Source organism: Anser anser (genome assembly GCF_964211835.1).
Source record: "Anser anser genome assembly, chromosome: 6".
Taxonomy (NCBI): domain Eukaryota; kingdom Metazoa; phylum Chordata; class Aves; order Anseriformes; family Anatidae; genus Anser; species Anser anser.
In genome coordinates this window covers 28,373,170-28,392,670 of record NC_139726.1, presented here as the reverse complement: position 1 = coordinate 28,392,670, position 19,501 = coordinate 28,373,170, and the positions used below count along the sequence as shown (strand labels likewise).

At 43.4% G+C, this 19,501-nt stretch overlaps 2 protein-coding genes across 7 annotated transcripts in view; one reads left to right on the top strand and one right to left on the bottom strand.

The window, feature by feature from the left end:
- Nucleotides 1-19,501, bottom strand: part of ALS2 (alsin Rho guanine nucleotide exchange factor ALS2) — a 224,019-nt gene that overhangs the window by 50,127 nt on the left and 154,391 nt on the right. For 4 of the 6 annotated variants that reach the window (XM_083842224.1, XM_083842222.1, XM_083842219.1 and 1 more), the window contains 2 exons: nucleotides 8,845-9,158; nucleotides 8,102-8,228 (listed from right to left, as the gene is read on the bottom strand). The gene's annotated coding sequence lies outside the window, so the exon portion shown is untranslated. The remainder of the gene's footprint in view (nucleotides 1-8,101; nucleotides 8,229-8,844; nucleotides 9,159-19,501) is intronic. The other 2 variants (XM_083842220.1, XM_083842223.1) reach the window with 1 other exon arrangement.
- CDK15 (cyclin dependent kinase 15) overlaps nucleotides 1-19,501 on the top strand; it is a 38,920-nt gene that overhangs the window by 10,085 nt on the left and 9,334 nt on the right. The window contains 7 exon segments of the mRNA XM_083842333.1: nucleotides 890-1,013; nucleotides 1,582-1,702; nucleotides 8,118-8,181; nucleotides 8,183-8,212; nucleotides 10,452-10,515; nucleotides 17,611-17,642; nucleotides 17,646-17,659. Of these exon segments, the coding sequence (XP_083698459.1) occupies nucleotides 890-1,013; nucleotides 1,582-1,702; nucleotides 8,118-8,181; nucleotides 8,183-8,212; nucleotides 10,452-10,515; nucleotides 17,611-17,642; nucleotides 17,646-17,659 (449 nt within the window).

The following is a 19,501-nucleotide window of genomic DNA, read 5'->3' as shown; positions in this document are numbered from 1 at the left end:
TGGTGAAAAATATCTTTTCTCTAGTAAAGTCTATTTACTTCTGCTGTGTTTTGTTTTCTAACCATTACGCAATTTCATACTTTGTTTCTGCCCAACTTATTTTACTGAAGGCTTATTTATGCTGTCATAATGGTAGGAGCTAGATATTTCTTTCTTGCTTTCTTTTTTGCTTGTTTTTCTGCTTTCCCGATTGCTTCATCATTCATCAGATCCTATCTGCTGTATGTGTTAGGATCATAGAACCATAGAACGGTTTGGGTTGGAAAGGAACTTAAAGGTCATCTAATTCCAACCCCCCTGCCATGGGCAGGGAAATGTTCAAATCAGATCCTTGTGTTTTCTCCCAGCTTGAGGATAACAGCTCACATTTGTCAAATGAGTCAGTTCACTGGTCCAAGCTCACAGTGGGGAGAGGCAGTGCTGGTGTGAGCAGTGGCCCCAGAACTCCCTCTGCTGGTGTTAATCGGCTCAACTGGGCAAAACTTCCAGCTCCTTAAACCTTCATTCTACTTGGCTTTACATCTTTATCAACACTGAAGGCAGAATATCTTCTGTTCTGAAAGTTGGGTCTGTGTTTCAGCAAGCTGTTTCCTCCTGCAGTCAACAATTCATTTCTAAAGAAAAGCTACATTTCCAAAATGTGCACTTAGGAAATGTGCTGTCCTCATGAACCGTCCTCATGGACAAATATTCCACCCCAAAAGCCTAAGGGCAGTCATATCCCACCACTGTTTTCTACTTCTCAGCCAACACTACCCATTTGGGGGATTTTTACTGTTTTCTCAATTGTTTTGTCTCTGCCTTGTTCTAGGACTCCTCCTGAAGTTCAGAATTAGTTTATCACAGCACTCACACAAAATCATTTCATTTTTTTGTTGGCTTTTTCTAGCTCTTCATGTTCCAGCTTTTCCGAGGCCTGGCATACATCCACCAACAACACATTCTTCACCATGATCTGAAACCCCAGAACTTGCTCATCAGCTGCCTCAGTGAGCTCAAATTAGCTGACTTTGGTGAGTCACAGTTTGGATACTGCTAATATATCTGCTCAGACTGAAGCTTTAGCATGCATATAGATTTGTATCCATAGCCAATTAAGGCACAGAAGCATAACCTCTTACTGAACTTCAAGAAAGTATTTCTGTGGTCAGTCCAGCCTTTCTTGCTTTCGCACTGATAGGTGCAGGAAGTAGCCTCATTTAAGTCAGAGCAATTACTGCTATGTAGAACTGGTTCAAGAGAACTGAGAATCAATCCCTCTCTCTTAAGAAAATAATGTGACATGTTAAGTCCACAGCAATGTGCTGAACAGAAAGGTTTTCTTGGCATCACTTTGGGATGGCTGCTTCAGTCACAAATGGTAAAGCCCTGCAAAACACAGTGTAGTGCTTGATGTGATGTGCCCCAGAGTTTTATTTGAGACGCTTTTTTCTTTATTGCTTGTAAGCTGCGTTGGGGTTGCCTGTGTTTAATGGACCAAGAGAAAAATAATGTTCTGTTTCCAATTATAATCATCATTTATGTGTTGTACAGGTGGAAAGACTGTACTGTCACAGCACTCAGTATTTTTTATTTTGGCAGGCCTTGCTCGTGCCAAGTCCATCCCCAGTCAGACATACTCCTCTGAAGTGGTGACAATCTGGTACTGTCCTCCTGAAGTTTTGCTTGGAGCTACAGATTACTCTTCTGATCTAGATATCTGGTACTGACCAATGCCAAAGCATCTGGGGTCTCTTGGGAAAAATAATCTTTTTCTGAATTAAATTAAGTCAACCAAGTTTGAGTAGATACAGTTGTAAGCAGAGGAATTAACACTTGTAGGCAGAAAATGTATGAGCAGTGGGGAGTTTTGTACTGTGGGATTCACAGGTGGTTTTGGGAATGATGTTGCTACATATCAGTTGTGGAGTGATATATATCTCATCTGATAATATTTATGAGGTGTGTACATCTCATTTGGTGACATTTATGAAGGACTTTCAGGTCTTGCAACATAACATGTTTCCTTAAAGCACTTATTGTTTTGGTTATATGTGGTTGGCTGAGTCAGTAGTAGCTCTCTACAGCTATAGCTTTGTGAAGAAATGGTGGATGCAATCCCAACTACACCAATGATGACTTTGGCCTTAGTAACAAAAGATGGCATTAAAGGGATTCTGAATAGGTCTGGAGATAGAAAGGTGTCAGAGATTTTAATTACTTCCATGATACTTTGTCTTTCTTCTCTAAGAACATCTCAGGTGCACTCTGCATTTTATACAGGAGAAGGCCTGTTTTCAGTTAAGCCTTCTTGTCTTATGAGCTCTATCACAAAATCTTAGAATGGCTGGGAATTGTAGGATGCAAGCTGCACAACAGCAGAGCTGAAGGGAAGGGGGCCACTGAGAGCAGGTAAAAAGCAGGACAGGCTGAGGATTTCACAGGGGTCTCACCACTCCTTTTGGGCTGGTCTGGATGTGCAGCTGGGCCATAGGGTTCACCCGCTACCTGGCTCACTTCTTCACCAGTCTGAGCCCACTCCCAGCAATACAGTCCTGACTTACTCATGGATAGCATGAAGTTTCATGAGGGCAGAGCAGAGCATCCATATTCCCAGCAATTTTACATCTGTAGATAGTACTGCCATAGACCAGTTAATTCTCTGCCTGTGCCTTGCACACCAGAACTTTTATTAACTGCTATGCAGAGTCAAAGGCTGTGAAAGGGTGGGAATGCAGCAGGCTGAAGTATGTCTAAGAAGACGGTTTGGTAAGTTTACAAACAGCAAAGCTCCAGGTCTTCCAGCAAGTATTTCCTGCCAGAGATCTGTGACTTATCGGACACTGTGATGGCCAAGGTCCGGAGGGCAGTTCAGGGAAACAGGGGATTTTAGTTTGTTCACTTCCCTAGGGCTGATGTTAATATAATTGCTTAGGAGGAAAACCTTGCTAAATTCTAATAGCTTCCAGCTGCTAAGCCAGTCTAAACAGTCCTGTCTTCTCCCTTGCACTAGTTGCCACCTCTCCCCTCCAGACAGTCTCTCAGGAATGTCTGCTGTGTTTGAGGAAGATGTCTGCCTAACAGATTGGAGAGTATGCATTAGGTAGATGCTGGCAGTAACCTGTATTTTTTTCCTTGAAAGTTGAGCCCTGTTCAAAGCCCCGGCTGCACACATAAAGCCCAGCATTTCTGCCCGTGCAAAACCAGCAACCCCACTACAGAACCCTGCCCCAGTGTGCAGTGAATAGCAACAGAGGGCTGGTATACTAAGATACCATCCAGCACTCCGACCAGCTCTAACAGCACAGTACTCTCAGTCCCACTGAACTACATTCACACTATAGGCACCCTTTGTTATAACGCCTCCTTATAATAACAACATTCAAAGTGTTTGCCCTAAAGAAAGATATCATGCTGAGAGAATAGAGTACTTCAGCGAGCTCTATTCAGTAACTTCCTCTAACAAGAGTCATTTATTATCTTGATGTACACTGCATTTAAGTTCAATTTTTGTCTATTAGGAAATAATGTGAATTCACACAGATGTTACTTGTCTGTTGGGAAGAAAGAAGGAAAAAAAACTATTTCTTTTGGATACTGCAATTTACATGAAGGCAGGTCAGAATGCCCTTGGTAATGGCATGAGGCAGTGGGTGTTAAAGCCTTGGTTTAAAGAAACCAATTATAACAAAATAAAACATTATGGCAATTCATGCATAGTGTGCTTGAGCAGCAATACTGTCAGTGGGAGGCACATGGGAAGTGAATGAGGCCTTGAATAGATGAAGAAAGAGATACAGAAGGAGACTCACCAGCTCTTGGACTAACTAGAAAAGCTGCTTTAATCTCTGTGTATCTTTTTATTCCCTCTCTTTCTCCCTCACTATCTCTTCAAGTCTTTAGAAGATTCAATTAAGGGATTTCAGGGAGACTAACAATGTTTCAGGGAGATTACACTGCATATCAGGGAGATATTTTTTTTCTAAACACCAAAGGCTTTATGCATGTGCAGCGCTAGTTTTCAGAAGCTTCTAACATCACGAGTACCTGCAGTCATCGCTTCTTTTCAAACAAGCTTTCCTTGTGTAATATCTTCTATGAGAGTCACAGGAATCTCCCCAAGTAGAATCACTAGAATAAGAGTTCCTGTGCAGCCATTTAACACAGATCAGCCAGGACCACTACAGCCTTCTCCCCAGTCTAGTTTGCATTGCCCCGCTATGCCAAACTGGGAGATTCAGACCAGGGGCTCCAGCAGATAGAATTGTTCTGTACGGAACAAGAGGAAAGATTTACATCTGGCTAAATGTCAAACTGCTATCTTCCAGTGCCAGAGAAACTGTGGAGAGGGATCTCTGGGATGCCAGAGAGATACCTGAGATCTTAATACTGATGAAGGTGTTTCTCTACTGTGCAATGTAGCACTGGGACCTGAGGAGTAAGTGCAGTGTCCAAACCTGCCCCAGGGATTGCAGGCAGATGTGACAGTGCTGTCTAAACCAGCTCTGTTTACGCTCACTGGAACTAAATATCCCTATAACCAGTTATACCTCTCCTGATACTTTAGCAGTCAGTGTCTTGCTTCACATGCATATCTGGCACATGCTGCAACATCATGTCTAGGCCCCTTCCTGAAAGACACTGTGAGGGACTACAGATGGTACCACTGTCTATTGTTTTTTTCATGCAGGATGGTACCAAATCTGCTAAATTTAGGAGGTAAAAGAAATAAAAAAAAAAAACACTACTCCAAAAGGTACCACATCCCTGATCTTATTTGCACGGGTGTAGCTCTACTGATCTCATCAGAGCTTCTGTCTGACACCAGAGACACCAGCACTAGCACTTCACTTCTGTTTTCCTCTCTCACTGTTGGGAACCAATTAATGAAAATACACCAGTCTAAGAAGGATACAGCAACTGTGAGGAGATACATGTGCCTACTGAACAGCCACAGAGCAGGCAGTGGAGGGCTCCTCTCTATTTCCTCCTCATGGCAGAATTTGCTGTTTGCCCATCTAACTTGTCTGCACAGAACCATGCACGCCTTCCCCTGCCCCAGCTCTTCCCAAGGCAGCTGTGTGGGACTGACACACTTTGAAAAGCCATACATCAGAGGAGTAAGGAGGAAAAGGGGAAAACAAAACAATAGTTCTAACCTAGGTCTAAATCTTTAGAAATATTTAAAACTGAAGGTTTTTTTTGAGACATTTTTATTAAGAGAAGGATCATTATAATGCTGCTAGGGCAGTACCTGTAAATCCCGTATCTCAGAGGAAAGTTGAGGCCTCTACATAGAGGGTAATATGATGACTAGCATCAAGGAGGCATTGTTTTCAAAGTCCTACTTTAAAAGATAAAAAAACTACCTGGGAAAATAAGGTGGGTTCCCATATGTCAGTTGTTCCAGCTACTTCTGGCCTTTTTGTAAGAAAAAAAAGCATATTTCAGCCTGGAAGCACACAAAGATATAAACAGTTATAATTGCCACTGACAAATCAATTCAGTATCAGGCAAGTATTAAAGGCAGCTGGTTAGCTGAGTCTCACTACGGGAAACAAAAAGTCCTTCCTTTCCAGCAGTTGTGGTTGCTCTGATAGTTTTGTCATTATTAGAGACACTGAGGTTTAAAGGCATCCAGAGATAATTGGAATAAACCAGGAATATAAAAGAGAGCTCTATCAGAAGGCAAATTGGTAACAACCCAAAAGTTGTTTCTCTTCTCAAACCAACAGCTTACCCATTAGCAAAAAGACTGTTTCATTAGATTTGAATTGCTGAGCTATTTGCTTTTGGGTAATTATTAGCAAATTCTAGCTAAAATCTAGAAAAAAATAGAAAAAATATCCAGGGAAAAAAAAAAAAAACCTTCAATATTTCCATTTATTGCTCTGTCTGTATTTTATGCCTTCTCAGCAATAATGGAAGCCACAGCAGATCTGATTTTCTGCCAGCCATGAATTCTGTTGGCTTAGACCTTTGCTTAAGAGCATTTTAGGTCATGAAGACCACATTTACAGAGCGCACACCATTAGAAGCTCTTTTCCTTAGTACTGTGTAAGTCTCTAGTCCCCAGGTCCTCAGCGTCTTAAATTCAATTTACAAAACAGCACAGACAGCACTGTTCATCAGGAGGAACCTCTGCAAAAGATCTAGTGGTATCTCTCTCATCTGGGTGCTATAGTGAGTCCATACAAAGTTTCTGCTGTTGCCAGTCTAATGGTCATTTCTAGTCATGATATCAGAACCCAAACTGTGTGTAAAAGTCATGATCATTTGCTCCAAAAACATGTGGAGTTGATTCTCTTCTCAGTACAAATCAAGAGTACCTAAATTGCATTGACCATATGCGGTTAAACTTGTGCAATGCTATCGGTGGATTGCAGCAGCCCCTGTGGTTGCAAAATAGGGCGAGCCATTTGGACACATCCAACAGCTGTGAAAACAGAGGGTTGGTATGACACTGGTCTCAGTAGAGTCAATCTGTGGGCTCACAAACAGCATCTAGTGATGTGGTAGTACTATGAAACACAAATCTGTGTCATAAAAGCTGTGGGTTAAGTTTCATGATAAGCCTGGACCATGTGAGAGCACATTTAACAAGTAAGGAGCTACGCTCACAAGACCCAAAGTAAGGGTACAGGAAGTTAAGGATAACTGCAGCAGAGATGTTTGTGAAAACAGCGTTAGATATGGATCTGCAAACAGGCCTGGCATCACCTGATGTATGAGGATGACCAAAATTAATTCCACAGATGAGTTGCATGTCAGACTTTCAACTGACCACAGCCAGGTGTGAAAAGCATCTACAGCACTGCAAAAACAAGATGTAAGGAGTAACAGATGACCAGAAAAGATTACTAGTTGTGGCTCAGCAAGTGAGAATACTTTTGGAGACTGTTAGACAAAGCTGGGTTTTCAACATTTAAACTTAAAGGACTCATATCTGGTATCACAGAAGAAGATTGAGACTTAAATTTAAATAGTTGGGATGGGGCTTAATGAAAAGGCAGGAAAGCCAGAAAATGTTTGGAAGAAAAAAATAAAAAAGTAAATGAGCAGAATTTTACACCATACAATAAGAGATGGAAATAGTTGCAAATAGGTATGTCTACCCTGTCCACAACATCATTATTTCCAGCAGGACTACTACACCTTAGTAAAATTAAGCATTTTTTGCATGTCTTTTTTTTTTTTGTTGTTGTTGTTCTGGCACAAATGCAGATCAGGAGATGGCATAAAAATGGGATTACTTTGACTAGCTTTTGCCACTGAATTCTTTATGCTATGAATTCTTGCCTTCTATTTTCCAGTGAAGAGCTGATTGCTTCTGAAGGGAAATCGTTCTAGCGGTTAGTGCCTCTGTGTTCTTTCTAAGTCTATTCTTCAAGTCCATATAATGTCTTGTAGTTTCCTATTCATTTTTCCTATTGTTATCACTCCAATTTTGCATATTTTTCTCACAGAAAACAGTCTACTATTCCACAGGCTTCTGCCCTGACTATCTGGTTTTAGGTGGGTTTGTAACAGGATAGGCTGAAAGAGACCTGAAACAAACTGCTGCTGGAAAAAAGACACCACTTAGCGGGTTTCTCTTCCAAGGATACCACCTGTCTTGTTTTGCTGGTGAAGGGTGTTGTTCTTTTTAGTGGGCAGTGCTGATGAGAAAAAGCAGATGGGACCAGCACTCATACGGAACTTTGACTGCTCTCTGCTATTCCAAAATATTTATCCTGGAGGGATGTGAATGTGATGAATCTCCAGTCTGCTCCCATCCTATTTTACTTGCTGGGTTTTTAGGTCAAGTGTTTCAGTGTGTAGGACTTGGATGAAGTGGCCTTCAATGGAACATTTATTTATTTACATGCATTCAGACACTCCACGTCCTGCCTTGCTTCCTACACACACACACACATTAGATGAAAAGATTGTAGGCTATACCTACACATCAGGCTCATACTTTTCAAACATGAGCTGCCAAACATATAGGATTTACAACTTAGATCAGGATTTATGAATTTACAGATCAGGATTTCTATACTTCCATTCCAACAATTGTTACCTCTCCCCTGCCCACCCCAGATTCATATTGTATATATGATGTATGTGCATGAGTTAATACCTTGGGTTTCTTGCAGGAGTGCAGGCTGTATTTTTGTTGAAATGATCCAGGGTCAGCCAGTATTTGCAGGAACTTCTGGTAACTCCTGAACAGCTGGAGAAGATCTGGGAGGTGAGTACAATATATCCTGAAATGGGAGAGAAAAGAATCTATTGCTCCAGCTCCCTACTTAATTTTGAAGTCCTGAGCATAGGTCCTGTGAATAGCGGAATAATTTGGTCCAATCTGCCAAGTTCATAGCAGACTTTGTAACCCATTTTATATTTGGCAACTTTCTTACAGACACAGGAATAAACCAAATGACTTTCCTTTGATGTTTGTCATCTCATCGAAAATTTAAAGCCAATTAAAGTGACATCAAATTGAAGCAGGCATAAAAGGTGTGCAGGTACTGCAAATTCTGTTCCTTCTTGTTAAACCTTTTACTTATTGTAGGATACAGCACACCATAATCTCACAAAGGAGCTCTAATACTGCTCACAAACTGTCTTGAAAATGGCAGGGTCCTGAGGTTTTTTGCAGGTCCTTTGTTATATTAACTTGGAACATTTTGTCTCATACAGTTTATGGTGCAGCCCTAGAGAATGCTTTGGCATAATGGGAAGTGTGATAAATTACTTTATAAAGGCAGCAGTGAAAAAGAGCAGAGATATTCAGGATCCTCTTAAGCTTTTTTTTCTGCTGGGGAAACAGAAACATAGAGCTACGCACTCCGTGCTGCTTGGTAAAATTGAGGCAGTTACCGGCACTGGTGGATCCTGTATGTTCACGACTGCTCACTGCTGACTCCGTTACTGATTCTTCAGAAAGCTCAACCCAGAGGTTCCCACTGGATGTTGCTGCAGGTATCTGCCCCTTCACATCTCCCAGGGATTTACTCTTCTGCATAAGCTGTTTCCCAAAGATGGGTTTTCAAAGGACAAAGTACAGAAAACTGGAACCTGGGAAGTGGTGAGAGGACTTTACAGCCTCAAGTCTGTGCAAATCAAATTTTTCCTTCTTAATCCCTTTACTCAGAAACACTCCTGCCAGGTTGGGTTTTTCTCTCCGCTTTTACCTAGAATGTGTTAAAAATACAGATAAGCAAGCCCAGTTATTAGACCCAAGTTCAGCCCTTTTATATAAATGCTGAATTACTCTTTCATAGAAAGTGGGGGAAAAAAAAGAATTATTGAGGAAAAAAAACATCCATACTTGGCCAATTAACACAGTTCAAAACCGGGGCAGGGCCCAGCTTTGCAGAGTGTGAATGAAGGCTATCCTTCCACATATGACTGAAATCTCTAGATACATTTCCTGTGGTTTTCCCGTTAGAGGGTTATAGCCCTATCGTCATTTCTCTGGTATTATAACTGATACCATGATTAATAGGATTTGTGCTATAGAAGGTTAAAACTTATTTAAAAATCATGAGAAAGCTTTTAGAGCCATGAAATAATTAGTGCCTTTCACAGAAGGTTTTATGTTATTATACAGCCTGGAATGAGGCTCTGTGTTAGGCCAAAATTTCAAAGCTCCTTAGAGGCTTTCAATGTCTAGCTTGAGATATTTTGCCGAGCGTGAGGTTCAGAATGGGGATTCCTACTGTTTTCTGATAGTCAGCTCCTTTCATGTACTAATAATAGAGGCACCATGCACTGATTTAGAGACCATTTGCAATTATGTGCATGACTTTATGTCATCCGGCGTGCTTATCCCCACGCAGGACTGTTGGTTCAAACACCATATAGCATCTAGCTGGAAAATCCCCCTGCTGTGAAGTATGTTCATCCTGCTGAATTATGAAGACTGTCTAACTGTGATTTCACCAACACTTCTCCTAGAAGCAACCACCACCTTAAGTGGTCTCCATCCTCCCCTCTGTCCCTGACTGCTCATTCCTGCCCATGTTATCCCTCACTTAGAGGAGTTTCTATCACAGCTCACAGCCTGGGTTGCCAAAAAATATTGGCTGGTGCCAGTGCAAGTGGGCAGAGTAAGTCCCCAGTGCAGTGCTGGCACAGGAATACGTTTCTAGCGGTGAAAGGGATTGCACAATGTGACCCCTGCCTGGTGAACACGCGTGAGTGACACCTGGCAGTGAAGCTGCACACACCTCCAATGATGTTCTCAGCAGCAACAACATTACGTCTCAACAGGACCCTTTCTGTTGTAACATCAAGTGCTAAAATATCGATGTCATTTATGTGCAGAGATAGGTCTAGTACCAGCTAGGGTAGTGGGGATCTGTGCTGGTTCACAGGAAAGGCCACCGTCTCTCTGTTGAGACCAATTCCTCCACCTCCGCACCGATGCAGCGTACTGGCAGACAGGCCATCACTCGTCTCACTCTCCTTCTTGTTTTGCACAGGTATTGGGGGTCCCAGCTGAGGACACCTGGCCAGGACTTTCCAAGTTCCCCAACTACAAGCCAGGTAGCATTTACCTCACAAGAACACCAGCTTTTTCTCTGAGCCACTAACCACTTAATAATTTGGGGATCACTAATTCTTATTATGAAAAAGCAGTGTTTCAGAGCTACTACATCCCTTAAACTACTTAACAATAGTGTTGCTTTAGGACCAATGGCCTAAGATACAAGCAAAAGTACATGTGTGGCAAAGCTGCCTCACTGAGATACTTTAGGCTGATGGAAGATTTCATTGTCCCAAGTGCTAACAATGTAGTTAGTCTCCATTCCTCAGTGCGAAGGACCAATGTCTCCTGTTCTACACTAGAAAAGCTGTCAGGTACCAGGGGACATAGTTTATCTGAACTCTCCTTATTTTTATGGAGATTGGTTTGGGGGCCTTTAAGCCTCAGTTTTAAAGGTCGCTGTCCCCGATTTTGATGTGGGCAAGGTGAGAAATCTGTGTGATTTATAAAGCTGGCTTCTTTTATTTCCACATGGGCTGGTAGAGAAGTCTGTGTCCTGGACTTCAAAGGACCAGTTGTCTCTTATTTTGATGTGGGCAGGTTGAGAAGTATGCTTTGAAAAGCTAGCTCAGTCACTCTCCCTCTCCCTCTCTCTCTTTCCCTTCTTCTCTTTCTCTCTCTTTTTGTTTAATGTTTTCTCTTGGGAAAATATATTCAAGTGTCAGTGAGGGGGAAATGATGAGCACCGATTCTCAGCCTCTCAGCAGGATCATTCTCTAAGAGAAATATAAAAGTGAAATATTAAAAACCCTAGAATGTGAAATCCACCCATATGCAGTCTAGCCATTCTCTCCTGCTTATACCCTAACAGAGTGGTGGGGGGAGTCTGTCTCTCTGGAAAGGAAAAAAGAGAACAGGGGGAGAGGAGGAGGGAGAAGACGTGCTTTGAGCAAGAGGTTTACAGGTTTAGTAGAGCATAGTAACATCTTTTCAAAGAAGTGGGTGTTGCTCTGTGACCCAGTCCAAGATGCCCCTCCTTTGATTCTGGTGCATGAACACTAAACAGCCCCCATTTTCACATGGTAGCCGCGATTGGCTGAACAATAACCTGGTCTCACAGTCGAAAGGGCTGGAATCCTTCACACAATTAGCTGAGACACATTAATCAAACCAGCGTGAAATGGGAATGTGTCGCTGTCCTCAGCAAGTTTAATTTGGACAGGGAGCAAGCACAGAGCAGACAGCTGGAGGAAGCACTTTCTTCTCTAACTTGTTGAAGGCTTGGTTGAGTACTCTACAAGTCGTGAAAGGTAGTCTGGGAGGAAAGAAATGCTTATGTGTGGGACAAATTGGTCACAAAGAAGCTTTTGACGTCAGTCATCTGTGCATACAAGGCCAAAAACTCTAGTGAAGCCAATTAGGTATCCTGATACTATATACAGGTACAATTGAAAAATGCAAGCATTAAACCGTAAACTAATGGAGAAACTAGTACAGACAACACAGAATAGCTGAATGTCCCGAACTGCCCGGAGCTTTGCACTGTTTTGTCTGAGTAGCAGTGCTATCTGCTACTGGGGAGGGTGCCAGTGGCAGGGCTGGGAGGGAGAAGACAGGCACCTAGGCAGCATGGAAATAGATCCCATGAAGACACATAAAGTCATTATTAGCAGTTTTCAAATCTGAATTGTTATCAGAGTGGACAGAAAGATTCCCTAATGGACTGCAGTGGGGCAGAACTGACCTGTGCTGTGATCCTGTGATGCTGGTGCCTTTTGTGGCTGGCTCAGAGAGAAATGCAGCAGTTAGAGGACACCCTCCTGGGAAAGCATCCCTCCGTGCTACCAATAACATGGAAGATGGGTACTGAGCCAGTGTTTGGGGCAATACCTGTGCCAGCTGGAGAGCCAGCATCCCTTTCCCCTCCTCAGAGCCTACCAAAGGGGCTCAGAGCTGCTCCAGTCATGCAGTGGAACCAAGCACTTGGCTCAAACCTGGGATATAAAAACCATTCTGGCTAGGATAAGGCTATTCCCATACAGTTAGACTGTTTGCCCTAGTCAAGAACTCAATCAAGTTAGTTTTTGATAGGGCTGCCAGTAAGAAGGCAAATGAGTCTCTGTTTAAAGCTATTTGCCATTCACATGCTCAGAGTGCTTCCCCTGCTTCCCTGAAGCACAAGTGCCCACTTTCCCCCAGGACACGCTCACCAGGTGAAACTCCGGAGCCTGCCGGAGAAAGCCTTCAATCTTGAGGTTCTTTCAGGCCCAGCCGTACAAATCTGAGTGCCTGGGACAGTTCAGATAAGCAAACAAACTTTGGAGGCTTCCCCAAATCTGATGGCTTGAATGCTTTTAGCTAGTCCTACTGATGTTCACAGCAAGCACAGGCAGCAAACAAACAAACAGGTTCCTGCCTGAGGCAAAGCACGAACACGCGCAAAACAAAGCTCTGAGGTGTGATCCTATTCTCATTGAAGTTGATGGCAAAACTCCCACTGGATTCAGCAGTGTAGGCTCAGCCCCAGACTGAGGTTGTTACTGGAAGGGTTCCTGGGCCAGGTGGGTTAGTAGGAATCTTTCAAATGAAAACTGGAAACCTTTAGATGTTTTCCTGTCACTACTGTGGGCTGATGCACATCCTGCTGCAAACCCTGCAGAGGAGGAGATACAGCGTGGGGTTTGTGAGCCAGGCACAGCTTAGGAAGGGCAGTTCCCCTGCCCCCTCTATGGGCAACTGGCAAGGGAAGAACAGTGCAAGGCAATACTTGTCCGCCCTATGCCCCTGTGCCTTCTTGCACAAAGAAGTTCAGAAATGGGCCTCATGCCCATTGCCTACAGTTTGCCAAAATCTCAGCCCGTGCCTGAACCCAGGTCAACAGGGAAGATGGGTGAGCAACTCCTCCTTGGCCAACCCTGCAGCCTGTGATCTCCCACTCGCTCTCCGAGAGGGAGATTTGGGCTAGTGAGTTATACGCAGCCATGGAGCCTGAAAGCACAGCATTCCCCCCACCTTGGCTTCAGGACTGGCTCCTGCAGAAGGCAAAGGGCTGGGAGAGCTCCTACCCCACGTCTCGGTGCACTCGCTGGCCCTTTCCCCAGCTCCCCATGCTTAGGAGCCCTGCCCGTAGCGACAAGGCTTTGCCCTGTGTTTGTTCATTTGTTCTGTTCCCCTCATTTTGCTTCCCCTGAAAGAGGCAGTTGTAGCTCTGTTAACACTATTTTTGAAAGCTCTCATGCTGTGTGAGCTCAAATCCTTGCATTAATCTACTGCTGTGTTCATTTCACTGCGCTGAAAAGCAGGGAGTTTAAATCCCCTCTAAACACCACTGGTGACACCAGAAGGCCACTGTTTTGATCCAGCCCCATTAATGGTTACAAGTTTGAATCTAGACAGCGGGGGTCAAGGGCAGGAAAGGATTAGGAATCACAGCCCATGACATTAAGCTAGTGCTTCTGCCAAACTGGGAATACTGGAGCACCCAATGCATCGTTTAATGCCTCCTTTTCCCGACATTTGGATTGCAAAGAGGAGGGAACAGTGCTTATTTGTTTGTAACACGATGAGCTTGCTATGAGTGAGCTATAACTTGCTGTGAGTGAGCCTTGATTTATCGCACAGGCTGACTAATGAAGTTTCCTGTGCCAGGTAGTATCATTTCACCTCACCGGCACAAGTTTTTTACTGCACTTCTTCAGATGCAGCAACCGTTTTTAAATTAAGCCTCGTTTTTCAAATGTCTGCAGGCTTTGCTATCATTTTTCAAACGTCGGTAAGCTTTGCTGTGCTGAACGAGATTAGACGCTTTCCGAGGTCAACTTTTCCTGAGCACATTTTAGTATCTGTTGCTTTTCCAAACTGCCACCAGCAGATGGAGGCAACAAGCAGCAGGCACTGAAACACAAACTTCAAATAACATTTTTGAGAATGCAGATGAAGTCTGAACTCTGAATCTTTTTTTTTGTTTTTAATCTCACTTTTTATGCTGATGCTTCGTTTAATAAATGGGATGGTTGGAAACTGAATTCTAAAACGATGAATTTTTTATTGTCATAATAAACTGTATATGGCTTTGATCCCAAAGGGAAAAGCAGCACTGTAACTAATGCACAGTATATGCTGGCCAAGCTGCAGGGAAACTCCCTATGTGCCTGGCACTGGGCACAGGGCTGCAGTTTACAGTCTGCCACACAGACAGAGCTCTGATTCTGTCCTGCAGCCACAGAGATTTCACTAATGAGAGAAATTTTCTCTGTGAGCCTGCAACCTCAGCACCTTCATCCAGCAGCAAAAGGCATCCTCTTTCTCTCTCTTCATCAATTAGGAAAGTTTAACTTTTGTCCCCTGGCTTGCTTGCCTCATTATCAGTTCATTAGCCACTTCCACCTGGGTTTGCATATAGGAAGGTATTTCCTCATTAGCACACACTGCATTGCATGCTGATAGAAAATAACAAACCCAAGCACCACCTTTCCGATCTACTCATACTGTTAAAAAAACAATCAGCCCTATGCAATCCCATCATTTTATGTGTGTACATCATCACTGTAAAATGATTAAATCAGTAGTTCATCCACATTTTTGTCTGATCTCTCTCACCTTTAAGGAGTAGCTGTTTGCATTGTTTTACGGTTTTAGATTGGTCTTAATCTTTACAGTAGGGAAGATATTTACTGCCCTGTTCTTACCCAGCTCAACAGAATGGGGCCTCAGAATCCTCTACAGGTTTGTCTATATGGGGTCAGTCAAGAGATTAATCCGAACTGATTTAAAGTGGATTAGTTAACTGCATTAAATCCTTGAGTAGAAACACAATGTTTTCTTACCCTTATCTTCCATTTATAATCAAAGCTTTGTATACTCGAAGTGGCAAGTTTGTCGGTCCTCACTCAAGCAGAATTCTGTACTGAGATATTTGTTTGGACAGGGAAAGCAGTAGTTGGCTCACTGACTCTTATACTACCCCTTGTAGATAATTATTAATCTCTGTGTTATATAAATGTTAAATCAAAGTAAAGAATCTTGGTCAAGATAAAGCAAAGATTATAATTCAGACATTTTTCCCAATTCCCAGTAAGCAAGCAGATATTTCTATCTGTAATGTAAATAAAATCTTGTTTCCTGTTTGGAATGTTAATCCTGGAAATTTACTTAATAAAAACAAAGTGATGTTTCAGTTAGATATCACTGAAACCCTCTGCCCTGCCATTAGCAACTGAACTTGCGTTTTTAAACTTTTATGTTAAACTTATTAAAGAATATTCATTTTAAAAGGTTTCAGTAAAGTACAATATTTAAGTAATTTTGACGTTTTAATTAAATACTAAAGGAAATTGATATATTGCTATGGAATGTTTCCATCTCACTGAAGCAGAACTTTCTGGCTAAAAGCTGCATCATCTGAAAGCTTTTGGCCAGCCCTGTGAAGAGGTTAAACCTTCTAACTCATGCAAAAAAATCTTATGCCTTTCCAAACCCATTTAAACTCATTTTTCTTCTATTTTTCCTGGAAACTTTACATTTCTACTCAATATGGACAATTTATTTCTACACTTTTATTACAGCTGAGGGGGCAAAGTGAAAGAAGGAGGATCCAGAGAATAAGTTAACAGTGATCCAAGAGGAACATCCTGCCAGAGTTAATCTCGGTGATTGACTAGGGAAGGGGGCTACTAAAGATATATAACTTCTATATATTGGTGGTAATTCCAGAGCTCTGGCACCTAAGCAGTCCTGAATCCCATCCCAGATTATACAGCCATTTACTGCTTCAGCAATTACCTTAGTATTTGGGTGTAGGAGAGCACTTCAGTTGTGACCTGTTACTTACACTGTGATAGACAGGTTTAACAACCTGCTTGCCTGGCTTAATGGTGAAAGATTGCTGCTGGAAAGGTTAAGTGCTGAAAGTTCAGTCATTTGCACGTTTTCAAATTGTCTGTGCCTGAAGTCAGACACTGACTGACCCAGCCCCAGGGCCTGCTGCCCTGGAAATGGCCACGCAGGCTGAAGGCCGAGGGGACTCTGGCTTCGTCTGCGTTTGGACGCTTCTGTCCTTGAATGGTGTGGCTGAGCTGAGCAGCTTGCCGTGCTCCTGACAGAAAGCAGGGGGAGATGCTCTAGGACTGTGCAGGATAAGCCCCAGCCAAACTTGGAGGCTGTTATATGCCAGTCTACTGGCAAGAGAGTAGTGGTGCTTGCCTCCGGGTGGTCTCGCTGCTGTGGGGAATGCTTTTCCAGGCCCTAGCTGGAAGAGAGGGCTGCACCACCCTTCCTGCTCTCATTTCCATGGCTAGAGCACCTTTCATCTCTGCTGTCAGAAATGGTGCTCAGGAAAATGTGGCTGGGCATAAATTATGGCCTTCCTGATGCAAGAAAATGCCTTTGTTAATCAGCTGGAAGGGTAATCTTCCAAGTGTAAGTCATTTGTTCATATCTAAGCTTGTGAAAATCCCTGGGTTGTAAGAAAACATTTGAAGAATGTATTCTTCCACTTATTTAACGTTTAAAAATGTTTAAAAATGTCCTTGAAAACCGGACAACAACAACACAGCCTTCCCAAAAGTGCCAACTCTACAGTGTTCCAGTCTGCTAGAGATGCTTGAATCAGTAAGTACAAAGCATGCATGAAAATGGTTAACATGATCAATGACAAACTTAGTGAGGGACTGACAGCAAGAACAGTGTGCAAAAACAGTGGGATCCAAGTGCCTTTGCTTCATCCCCAGTCCTTCCAGCAGATCCATGCAGAAAAGCCCCACATGCCCACATGGGAATACAAGAACCTCAGCAGCTCTTTGGTAAACAATTGCTGGAGATGCAGGCCTGCAAACCTCTTCTGCTTCCTCAGTGCAAAGGACGTGGGGACTTGTACTGAATTTATTGAAGTCAAAGCAAAGACTCACTGAAACAGATGGAGGCCCAAGGCCTGCATTCACAATGTGTGAAAGGAAAGGGTTACAGAACTGGAACAGCCTTATTAACATCAATGCTAGTACTCAAGTCCTATAGGAATAATGTACATTTATAAATACTAAGATGACAGATTCTATAGGGCCCTTTGAAATTCCAAGCACGTGTTTTTGTAAGGGCTCAAAGAATGATTTTTGGCTTGATTTTTGTTTCATCCTGTGATTGTATATTACACTTTCTAGAGCTGGTTGCTTCCAGGAGACCTCAGAGACTCTGAGTGATCTGTGACAGGTAAGCTACCTGTAACGGCAGTGTCAAAATGGCCTCTGGGTTTATTTGTTTCTTTATGCAATCATTTAACTTGAAATGAGCTCTTTTGGCAAGCTGAGAAAGAGCGAAGTGGCTCTGTAGTAACAAGCAGATCTAACGTCAGCTAAGCAACTGATTCCAAGAGATCGCAGTAGAGGTAGGCACACAGTGGGTTTATTACTCTCTGAGGATAAGTGATTGTTCTCAGATAAGCAGCAATTGAAGGACATTACGTGCAGTTTTTTGAGGGACACAGCTAAGATTCAGAAGGTCCTACTTTCCCAGGCCATCTTGCCCAGACCAAAGACAGACTTTGTGCTGTCCCGTTTTTATTTTCTAGAAACATGCTGTAGGAACAGCACTCATTAGTGGTAAGGAAGACATACCAGGACAGCATTTACTTGAGACAATGAAACGATCCCCTGATTAGTTAAGAGAGGAAAATTCACATTCTTCAGAAGCCAAAAGCAACAAGGCAAGGGCCATGGTTACACACCTCAGCTCGAGCAAGCACCAACACCACCAAACATTCCCGAGAGTGTGCAGGGAAAAGAGCATTTCTCAAGCTTATATGTACACACACGTACATGCATATATGCCTATACAGATCAGTGAAAGAAATTTATGAGGCAAAGTGCCCTGATGTACCTCAGAGAGTTATTAAAATAGCATCCCCTCAAACTGATTTTGAGGGGGCACTGGCACACAACAGGCTTCATAAATGCATAGGAAAAGGATAGACATGATCTGTCCTCACGATTGTGTTCACACACAGGTCAAGAATCAACTGTCTTTTGTGGATGTAGCCACATTTTTCAGCAGTGCTGTTTATTATCTGTTCAGCTCATCGCTTTGGATTCAGTGCTGCTCTAGGCTGCCCTGCAGAGCTGGGTTTCCCAGACTCTTCTGAATTGCTGAACAAACATGCTGAAGTTTTCAGCAAAGCACAGGTTGCCAAAATGCCAGCCATTGTCACACGCATCTTCAGAAAGACACAAAGCTCCATATGTCTCAAACCCTGATAAGACAGGTCCTAGAACAGAACAGGCCCTCTCCTAGTCCGAACAAAGACATAACTATTTCCCTTGAAACTCTGCTCTATTGCACTTCTGCTTTTTGGCCATAATCCCTTGGCAGGCTCCATTACCTCTGCATGCTGACGAGCTCTGGGCTGCACGAGGGCCTGCCCCAGGCCTGCTACAGCGTCCTTATGCCGGTATGGCCCAACGGCCACGTTAGCATGCTCGGCTCTCAAGAAGGAAAGAGCTGCTTCATGCAGGCTGCTCAGCCATGAGTCTCCACGGCCAATTAGGAAATCAAAGGGGAGCTCTGTGCAGAGCTCAGCTGTCACCAGGAAGCCTGAGCAGCAGTGGGAGGCGGCGAACCATCTCGCTGCCCGGTGTGGCAGCCTGCAGCAGCGGGGCCCGAGGGGCAGAGGGGCTCGGGTAAGACCCTGCCACGGCCAGGGCAGCCCATGGTGCAGCTCTGGTGAGCAGCCTCAGGCTGAACGCTTCGGCTCCCTGTCCCATCCCTGCTCCCCAAACAGCAGGAGCTCAAACTGTTTTGCTGGAGGTGAGAATTCAGCAGTTACCTACCACTGTGAGGCCGGATACCTTTTATAAATGCTTCTTAGACCCTCTCTCTTTCTTTTTTTTTTTTTTTTTTTACATTTTATACCCTCAAAACAGAACTGCCAGCACATCAAATGTCCTGTGCAGGGAGGGGGAGTGTGGGGTGGGGGGATCCCAGCCCTGGTGTCACGTGGAGGGAAGCACCGGGGGGGCAGAGGGAGGAAGCACAACAGGCTGTGATCTGATGGGCATC